At 45.0% G+C, this 10,124-nt stretch overlaps 1 protein-coding gene across 2 annotated transcripts in view; it reads right to left on the bottom strand.

The window, feature by feature from the left end:
* Positions 1–280: 280 nt before the first annotated feature.
* BEND4 (BEN domain containing 4) overlaps positions 281–10,124 on the bottom strand; it is a 28,170-nt gene continuing 18,326 nt past the window's right edge. The window contains exons 3-5 of one of the 2 annotated variants that reach the window (XM_033160908.1): positions 9,324–9,415; positions 5,653–5,893; positions 281–733 (exon numbers count right to left, since the gene is read on the bottom strand). In XM_033160908.1, coding sequence (XP_033016799.1) covers positions 516–733; positions 5,653–5,893; positions 9,324–9,415 — 551 coding nt within the window. In that variant the 3' untranslated portion in view covers positions 281–515. The remainder of the gene's footprint in view (positions 734–5,652; positions 5,894–9,323; positions 9,416–10,124) is intronic. The other variant, XM_033160910.1, reaches the window with a different exon arrangement.

Here is a 10,124-nt window from a genome sequence, read left to right as displayed (position 1 = left end):
AGAAGTGTAAAGTTGTGTGTTGGTGGGGGGTGGGACTGCGTTTGGCCACTGTGAAGCTATACAGAGCTGTGAGACTGGTTTTCATTGCCACACGTGAGGTGGGGAGATAAAACCGCGTCTGAGTTTTGTGCGTTAAAGATGGCAGGTGGAGACTCGCATACAGAAAACACGGGAAAGGAAATCCTTCACACATAAAAAACTAACGTGTAAGGCAGACACTTTCTAGCCTGGCCTGTTTCCTGACATGCCAACTTTCAAGCTATGTTTGTGTGGCGTTATTATTATTATTTTGCGTGGAGGAGAATTCTGCTCCCCACCCACTCAGAAGTAGGTTTGCGTCCTTATATTGTGTTTCGAGAAGCCTGGGCTTAGACACACTGGGATTTCACAGGAAGGCCTTGGATGAAACAAGACTCTGAACATGCTTTGGGTTCTTAAGTCACGTCAAACAGCACATCAAACACGCAGTCTCTTCCACTGCCCCAATACACGTGTGTGTTTCCTCCCCTTTGCCATCAGTCTGCAGATCCATCGTGGATGCCCCTGCTGAAGAGGCCATCTTGCGAACTGTGTTGCTCAATCCCTTCGTAATACGAGTTGCCGTTGTGGAGGAACGTCCCCACCGCACGACCTTGCCGTGCATGTCCCACGGCATCACTGAACACCTTGTTTATCTGTTCCTCGGAAGGCATCCACCAATCAGGGTTGGACGTGCAGTGCATCCTAATGAATTCTATGGGAAAATGTGGAGTTAGCAACAGCGGCCCACTGGCACCATTAGCTCTCTCGCAAGCTGGGCAGTGGCATGCGGATGCATTGCATTCATACGCCGGGTATATATTCTCGGAGGCAATGCTAAGAGGGGCAACCCCAAAGCTTTTAACTCCTGCAACATGTAGTCCTTTCTCCAGCTCCCATCAGGGGCTCCAACACACAGTGCGAATTAACACAGTTTGTACTGGGCGGCTGCACGGTGTGGGTTTCCAAAAGCATTTTGGGGTTAGTAATTGAGGTGTCTGGGAGGGAAAGGGGTGATGGGATGCATGGGATGTTAAGGAACAGCGGCAGGAACACAGGAAAAGGGGGGTAGAAAACATTGCATTGGAAACAAACCGACTGCTGACCAGGACAGTGCTGATTTCATACTAAATAGATTAAGTTAGCCGCGTTAGTCTGCCATAGTCAAAACAAAAAAAACAAAAAAAATTCCTTATGAGAAACGGCTTAGGGAGCTGGGTATGTTTACCCTGGAGAAGAGAAGGTTAAGGGGTGATATGATAGCCATGTTCAAATATATCAAAGGATGTCATATAGAGGAGGGTGAAAGGTTGTTTTCTGCTGCTCCAGAGAAGCGGACACGGAGCAATGGATTCAAACTACAAGAAAGAAGATTCCACCTAAACATTAGGAAGAACTTCCTGACAGTGAGAGCTGTTCGGCAGTGGAATTTGCTACCAAGGAGTGTGGTGGAGTCTCCTTCTTTGGAGGTCTTTAAGCAGAGGCTTGACAGCCATCTGTCAGGAATGCTTTGATGGTGTTTCCTGCTTGGCAGGGGGTTGGACTGGATGGCCCTTGTGATCTCTTCCAACTCTATGATTCTATCCTTCCAGTAGCACCTTAGAGACCAGCTAAGTTTGTTCTTGGTATGAGCTTTCGTGTGCATGCACACTTCTTCAGATACGCTGAAACAGAAGTCACCAGACCCTTATATATAGTGAGCAATACCTCTCCCCACCCTCTCACTATATATAAGGGTCTGGTGACTTTTGTTTCAGTGTATCTGAAGAAGTGTGCATGCACACGAAAGCTCATACCAAGAACAAACTTAGCTGGTCTCTAATGTGCTACTGGAAGGAATTTTAAAAAAATAAATTAAAATACTGCACCAAAAAGTGAACATTTTGATTCGGCAAAATTAACACAGGGAGAACACACTGGCAGGACTTTCCTTATCTTGCACAACTTATTCACCAAGTCAAGCTATTCTGAACAATGTTGGGCAGAAGATTCCTGCACTGCAGAGGGTTGGGCTCTTGTGGTCCCTTTCCAACTCTGCGATCCTTGTTTTGCTCCTGATAGGGCATGTGGGATGGAGTTATGCAGGACTCCCAAGACAGAGTGCTTTCTTTGCCATTTTAATTTTATTCTCCTTTGGATATTTCCCCCCCCCAGCTGTTACTCGAAGCCATTGTATATACGTGACTGCAGTTAAATGAAGTTTTCAGAATTCTGAGCGACTCTTACTGTGAAATGCTTCAAGATGTTTTTTAAATAATATGTTGTCCAGAAATTGAGTTATAAAGAATGAAATTAACAAGAGCTGTAAAACGGGGGGCTTTCTACTGTGCCTGCACAAACTGGCAGGGCTTAGGAAAAGGTGGCTTTCTCCCTCTCCCTTCCTTGTAGGATTACTTCATGTTCTAGAAATATAATCTATGGCTATCAGCTTGGACCCCATTAAAATTAAACCTCCTCCAACATAACAAAAAGCCCCAGCGAGCCATTCGGAGCAATAGGCATAATGCCAGTAGACATCCACTTCAAATGTTGGGTGCTTCCGCACAGCATCCTACTGTGGGGTTCGTGCCGAGAAAAGATTTGCTCAGTGTCCATGCAATGCCCTCGGCAAAATGCTGTCCCACATCCCCTTCCCGCCATTTAATGTGGATTATCGTTTCATGGGAAATTCTGAGAAGTAAAAATAAAACTTGCAGAAGGAGTAAATCCAGATTAAATGGGACAGAGGGTGGGGTTGGGAATACGGGATGGCATTTCGATGAAGTCGATGTTGTGTAGACGCTGCAAAAAGAAGAAATAGCATGCAGAAGCTATACCGAGTCTACTATCAGGGACTGTGTGGAAGCTCCCTTCAACAGTGTCAGATGTGTTTGAAACTCCAAGTTATGTTTTGCCTAATTCTCCCACTTAATGCTTGCATGCCTTAACTGGTGGGGTATATATGCAATTTACGTGCAAAAGGCTTACCACCTGCAATTTTTCAAAAAAAAAATTTAGTGTGCAATTGTGCACCCCATTGCTGACATTTAAGGACGGTCTCGATCCAGCAAGGGATGGATACCAGCATGCAGAAGCACGCTTCCGTGCCTGTGTGCAGCCAGCGCAAGTTGTGCACCTGGATGCAGATCCATCACAAACTGTGCCCCACTGAAGCAGATGGATGCATCTTTCAAAGTGCATCCCATTCGGAGCCCAAGCCGCCACCGCACTCACATCTGCCGCTCCTCAAGCCTCTGAGGGGCGATTCTGCAAGCTTCAGCCTTCTCCTTGTTGAGAATGGGCCTGCTCAAGGCTGACCATCATGGGCCCTGGACCTGAGCATTACAGCGCTGCCACTTGCAAGCCTGCGAGCATGAGGGGGGAACAGCTGCCTGCCTTCCTCCCGGGAGGGGGCTTCAGCACCAGAGCTGCAATAACTCACACAGCTCAGCAGGTGCTAATCTTCCTGAGCTGTTAACAGTGCTGCTTCAGGGCAAGCCAGCTCTCAAGCAAGCAGGAGCAGGAGCTTGACAGCTGCAGCAAGTGTGTCTGTCAGGCAACCGAGGTGACAGCAGTCACCTGAGGGAGGGCGCACAAGGTGTCGGCCCTGCAAGGGATACCTGGGTCCTGCAAACGCCAGTCAAATGCCTAGTGCTAACAGTAGGCCTGCCAAAGCCACTAGTCCTTAGTGCTGGACTGGAGCCAGTGTGTTTGGCATTTGAAAAGTTCCCTTCCGGTGCCTCTACATTTAGATGTCATAAAAGGGAGGTGGAAGAGAAAGAATTTTCTCTCTTCCGAAACGATCTGCTGCTTCACATGGCTATAGTGTGACACAAAAACAACACTGAAATAACCTCACCGTTGCTCTTCGAAGGTAATAAAACCCATTGCTGTATTTACTTGAGTCTAATGCGCATCTCTCTTTTTTTTGCCAAATTAAGCTGCGAAAAATTGGGTGTGCATTAGATTCAATGGCGCATTAGACTCAAGTAAATACGTACCTCGCTGTGAGCTCATGCTAGCTGGCAGTGAGAGGCGGGCTCTGTCCCACCTCTCCACTGAGGGGTGAGCAGCTGCAGGCCTCAATGGAGAAGTTTAAAAGCTAGCGAGGAGACATGCCAGATCCTTGCAGAGGAAGCGCGTTACATCCGCCAGCAAATACTTTTGTTGTTGTTTCAAGGTTCTGAATATTGAGGTGCGCATTAGATTCGATGGCGCATTAGACTCAAGTAAATACAGTACGTCCTGACCTGGCAAGAGGGATCTATGGGTAGAAGCACACTGACACATGAGCAGTTGCTGCAGAGGCACCTCTGCAAGGGCGTCATCCATGCCAGTCACCCATCTCTCCCTGGTTTTGCTGGTTGCATCTTTTGCAACCGGACCGTGCTAGTTGTTGTGTACATTGAGATGTATGCAGCCACAGCTAGACTGTGGCCATAAGACCAGGATATCGCCTGTTCCCTTCCATTACAAATGGTTTCCATATCTCATTAAAAATGGACTTTGGAAACAATTCTATCTCTTATTCTGAAGACAGTGTATTGATTTCAATGAAGAACCACACTTCATTCAATCAAGGATTAATCGGGACAAGAAAAGCAACCTGAATATTTTTTCTCTCCAAACAGTGAATCCAAGTAATTAGATTTAAATGTGTAGATTAATCAACCTTAATCTATTTTATAATCAAGTTTAATTTAAAGTCTGATGAAAGTTTTAGTTGATTTGAATAGGCAGGGTCAATTATAAGCAATTGGATTGTGTTTTGATGAGAGGCACTTGGGTAAGAACCCCCCTTTTTGCTACGGAGGCTGTTTTAATTTTGGCTTCCTACTATGATGGAGAATGTAAAATAAAATATTAAAGATGGCCTTGTCATCTAATGAGCAGCCGCTTGGGCTTATTGCATAGTAAATTAGTGAAGGAAATGCTAATTATCTCCAAAAGAGGACCTCTTTTGAGGGTTTTTTTTTGGGGGGGGAGAAGCATGCTTCTCAATGCTGCTCAAACTTTCTATATTTATGAACACTTTGCATTGTCTACTGAGGAGCCCTTTTGCAGCCTACAGTAAATTCTGGGGCATATTCTTGTCTAGGGCACATGCTCTGTTCACATGAGGCCAGTTGGGACCTCATTGTCACCTAGCAACAACTGAGAGCGCATCCTTGAAAACATCCTCACATCTGTGCACTGCAGGGGGAAATGGGTGGTGAGGTGGTGGAGGAGGAGGAGCAGGAGGAGGCAGTCTTCCAGAGACACTTTCCAACCCCTGCTAATTATCTTAGTGAAGAACCCTCGAGATCCCCAGAGCACAGTCTGAAAACTGCTCGATAAACTGATTAGAAAGGTAAGTGATCAGTCAACCCATCTCCCATCGATTGATGGCGGAACCTAAGCCCCATGAACCCCATGTTTACAGGAAGCTCCCTGTTCCTTCTAGACCAGACATCTCCAACCTGGTGCTCACCAGGGGTTTTGGACTACAACTCCAATCATTCCAACTAAAACAGGAATCCTGGCTGGGGCTGATGCAGTTGTTGTCCAAAGCCACGTGAGAGAACAGGAAGCTAAGCCGCCTTGCCTAAAAGCCCAAAGCCAATGCGGTGAAATGGAGATTGCGTATGGTGGACACCAAGTGAGAAGATGTAGTACCTCTGAGACATGTTACTTTTACTGGATCCAGAGGGCGTCTTTCAGGACCAGTGTCTCCTGACTGCACTGACCTTTTCCTTTTCCCAAGGCCGCACGAGTACTTAAGCTCATCGGTGGTGAAGACAAATCGGATGAGGTATCGAAGGAGCCTCCGCCCATCTTTCTTTGAGGAGTTCACTGCCTCGTCCCACTGTTTGCTAGTGATGTAGACGGGATAGTTGTTAAGCAACTGTTTGCTCCCCTAAAAAAATAAGAGAGAGAGAGAGAGAGAGCAGAGCAGTTTCCTGGTTTTTTATGTGAAGGCTAACAGGCAGAGAAGATGAAGTCAGTTGCCAAATAAAATAAAACGGAAATTAGGCAGCTGTGAAATGCTGACAGTGAAAACATAGGCTGACGGGAACAAGGACTTGCTCATACTGAGAATGAGCATTAAAAAAGAAGAAGAAATCATTTGCATTTTCTATAACAAGAACCAGTGAGGTATGATGAACACCTTGAGAGGAAAGAAGCTATTTATAATGTACTTTCGCAGGTAGGTTAAAAAGTGTCAAGATCCAGTGATTGGGAAAGCTATTTAAATATAATTTTCTTTCTTCATCTATTAGAATGTGCAAAAATGTCTTTTGAAGAGTGTGATCAAACAGGTCTTTCAATGGCAGCTGACGGATAGCTACTTCAGACGCTACTTTTTATAATAATTCCATTTACATAATTAACGTATTACCTTTTGTTTAACACCCTTAGAACCTGACAGCAGTTAAGTTGCAGGGAAAACTTTAAAGCAAATAAACAAAAGTTACAAACCCTAAGTTCCCAGAGCAGCATGACTATTAATGAATTCTATGTAAAGGCAGAAGATGGCTTTGTGGGGCGGACAATTCCCCCCACAAAATCTCTTGGTTGCCGTTTGCTTACAATGCCCAGCTAAGGAAGCCCATAAGCAGGCATTCACCCTGATAGAAACCTCCGGGGTTCTGTGGAAGGTTCAGGTGGGGTTCCTCCATGAGACAATCGGTACAATGGCTTGCACTCAACCGCCAAATCTTTTCCTGCAACCCACAGTTACAAGGATGTGCTACGAATATGCTATTGGACACACTCTTACTGAACAGTTGAAGAGAAGCAGCAGTGAGGTCCACCAGGCCTGGTTCAAACAGCCTATGTGACTCAGAATGCAGCCCAGAATCCTCAGCAGCAGGTTAAGGTTCCATGCTGGACGCTAATCCTCAGCAGACAAGTCAAAGCAGAGAAGGAAGCAAACCAGGGGTTTTTGAACTATCCCCATGAACTATCCTGGACCTTGGCCTCCCTTTCTTAAACACAAGGTAAATCCTGACACACACCAATGATTCAGGGTAACCCTTAACTGCAAGTGGGCCATGTGGCTATGGAGAAATAGGTATCTCTTGAAGCTCTGGCGTGGGTCTAACTGTTGGTGAGGGACACTGAAGGGAGAACAGGCTATTCCAAGCACCTGGAACAAAGTTTCACTCATCTCAAGGGAGCTGAATCGGGTGCCATTTCGAGTCTTATCGGGTGTTTTGTTTCCTCTACAAAGCAAGTGATGAATAAAATAGAAAATTCTTTCCAGTAGCACCTTAGAGACCAACTGAGTTTGTTCTTGGTATGAGCTTTCGTGTGCATGCACACTTCTTCAGATATCAAGTGATGAATAGTTGGGCTTTGGGCACTGGAGTTGGAGGCACTAAGATTATGTTAATATGGATCTCGTATAACCTGCACATTTCTTCCTACACTCTCATACAAACCTGCTCAACCTATATATTTGTAAAGAGTAAATCAATACCATCTCCTGTGACAAACATGTAGTCTGATCCTAAGGATCCTTCATTAGTAGCAAGACCCACAGTGTTGAATGGGACTTGCTCCCAGGTAAGCAAGATGTCTAGAATTGTCGCTTTATATTTCACGATTTGGGAAGGGGAAAGTGTGTGAAACATTGATGTTTACTTAACTTTTTCATGTAATGAGTATTCAGCAAATTGACCTCCTGGTCAGCACAAGATTTAGGTCACTTCGCCTGTGGACATTTAAGCTTCAACGTGTAATGTAAAACCTTATGTCCATATGGCTTTTGGGGGAGGAGTGTTCAGTTCTCACTGCATTTTTTCCTCGGAGAGGATATTAAAGTTGACCTAATTACAAATGGCGCCACTCAAATATCTTCCTCTTTTAACATTCCCACCCCTCAATTATTGTCGAGTGTGCGCACAGTGATCTAATTACAACTTGCTGCACTGCACTCTAGACTTAACGGCACTGATTTCTGTAAGTAGTATGTTTCTGGACACAATAACCCTTTGTGAAAAGTATGCTGTGTTTTGGCAGAAACTCATGTGATGTAGTTAACCAACTGAACAAAGCACGTTTTAACCTCTGTACCAGCATATGATGCTATCTATCTATAGAGCCAGACAGAGACTTACAAAACAGAATGAAAAACCTTCTAACATAACGTTATGTGGAAATATGTAAAAAAAAAAAAGGCAATGTTCAGTTATGTGCCTTGTGTCCTGCTTCACAGAGGCCTCACCTACACTGTCAATCTACAGTGGTTATATATTTTGGCAACTGTCACAGCTTCCTAAAGTTCAGTTAGATGCTGAGTGTTTGCTGCTACTGATCCCCAAGAAACGCCTCACCTACCGGTAATTACAATTTCCTACAAAGAGGGAATCACTGTTAAATTAGCCTGTAGAGAGGGCATGGACCAAAGGCTGCAATTGTTCACCACAACACAGCAATGGAAGATGTTTAGCTAGTTCTAACATGCTAAATGTCTCCCATAGCTGCAGTGAAAAGGGCTCATTTCTGTAGGACCACCTCAAATGATGAATTCAGCCTAAGGCAGAAGCACATCATCAGCTAATCCTATGTGGAGAGAAGTCCGGATGATAGCTGAAATGGTCACATCAAACTTGTAGTTCACACATGGAATGGGCATGTAAGTTTTACAGGTACAGTCAAACTTCAGTTTTCAAACATCTCAGCTGCCGAACGTTTTGGAAGCCAAATGCCGAAAACCCGGGAGTGAATAGCTTCCGAGGCATGTTATTCATTTTTTTCCCATTGACTTTGCAGCCAGCCCTTTGATCCTCAGTTTCCGATGTTTCAGAAATCGAACGGTCTTCCGGAACGGATTATGTTCGGAAACCGAGGTTCCACTATAACAGGGAGTAAGTCTCAAGTTTCTAATGCTTTTCCACTGTATGTATAGCCTTTAACATCAGTTGGGGCCTATTACACAATAATGTCCACAAAGAGATGATATCATTCGTGTTAAAGTTTGTAATGTTTGGTGTTTTATTGTGCTTTTAATTCTGTTGGGAAACCCAGCCAGATGGGTGGGGTATAAATAAATAAAATTATTATTATTATTATTATTATTATTATTAGCCTGGTGGGGGAAGGACATGTAAACGGCAAATCTTTCACCAGGGCGTGTGTTATCAATGTACCTAGGCTGAGAGTGAATGGTTCTCAGTAGTAATGTAGTAATGTACTGCTGAAGATAAACGAGAGTTTTGCTGTTACACTTTTTTAAAAAAGAGTAAAAGGCATATTCATCCAGCATTGAATTATTTCCCTGTGCACACTTGCCCACTGAAGTAGCCGGGCTCCAGGCACTTCTTATCACCCCTGTACAGTACCTCTGCTGGCTGCTCTGCTGGCTGAGGAATCATAAGCTGATTGTGATGCTGAAGAACAGCCTTCAAGTAATCTAAAACAGTCTGGCAGGGCACTGTAGGAAAAACAGGGGAAGTGAGTGTACATCTGCTGCTCATTATTAAAAAGGCAAACATATCAGCGAGTCAAACACCGTTTCAGAAAAGCGGAATAAATCCCCAGAACAGTTTTGTTTACCCTTCCTTCCTGAGGTTTGCTCCTTTGTGATGTGCGAAGAAACCCTCAGCAGGACAGCCTCACCAACCCCTCCCGGGATTTTTTGCAAGACTAAAGAAATGCCCCCCCCTTGGAAGAAAGGTGAGGTAAATATTGGACAGGAACGTAAAATACAGTAAGGGTGAGAAGCGAGAAGAGAATACAGAGACCCTTAAAAAGAGAGAGTCAGAGATGCGGTAGCAGGAAATGTGGATCATGCATGGGGAAGTTGGGCTTGCAGCCAACCATACTGTGCATGATTTTGATGGGCTCACCCATGTGCCAATCACAAGGCCACCTCCCCCACTTCTCACAGCAGCCCCTAGATCTCCAGCATGAAGCATGCCTCTTAATTTCCATCATTTGGGGTGGATGTGGGCAGAGCAGTCACACCTCAAGCTACGTGCAATTTAGTAGACGGGCAAGTCACTAAGTACAGGTGGGTGAGGAAAGCCCATGCCAAATAGCAACCTGTCACACTGAGTGAGCAGTTCAGGGCAGGCTATTCATGCCGGCTGCCAGCAGGAGTACCCAAACACTGCAAGCAAGAAAGGGAACGGACAATGAAT

Source organism: Lacerta agilis, chromosome 9 (assembly GCF_009819535.1).
Source record: "Lacerta agilis isolate rLacAgi1 chromosome 9, rLacAgi1.pri, whole genome shotgun sequence".
Classification (NCBI taxonomy): domain Eukaryota; kingdom Metazoa; phylum Chordata; class Lepidosauria; order Squamata; family Lacertidae; genus Lacerta; species Lacerta agilis.
The sequence above is the reverse complement of the archived record's forward strand: the minus strand, read 5'-3'. Positions and strand labels throughout refer to the sequence as shown.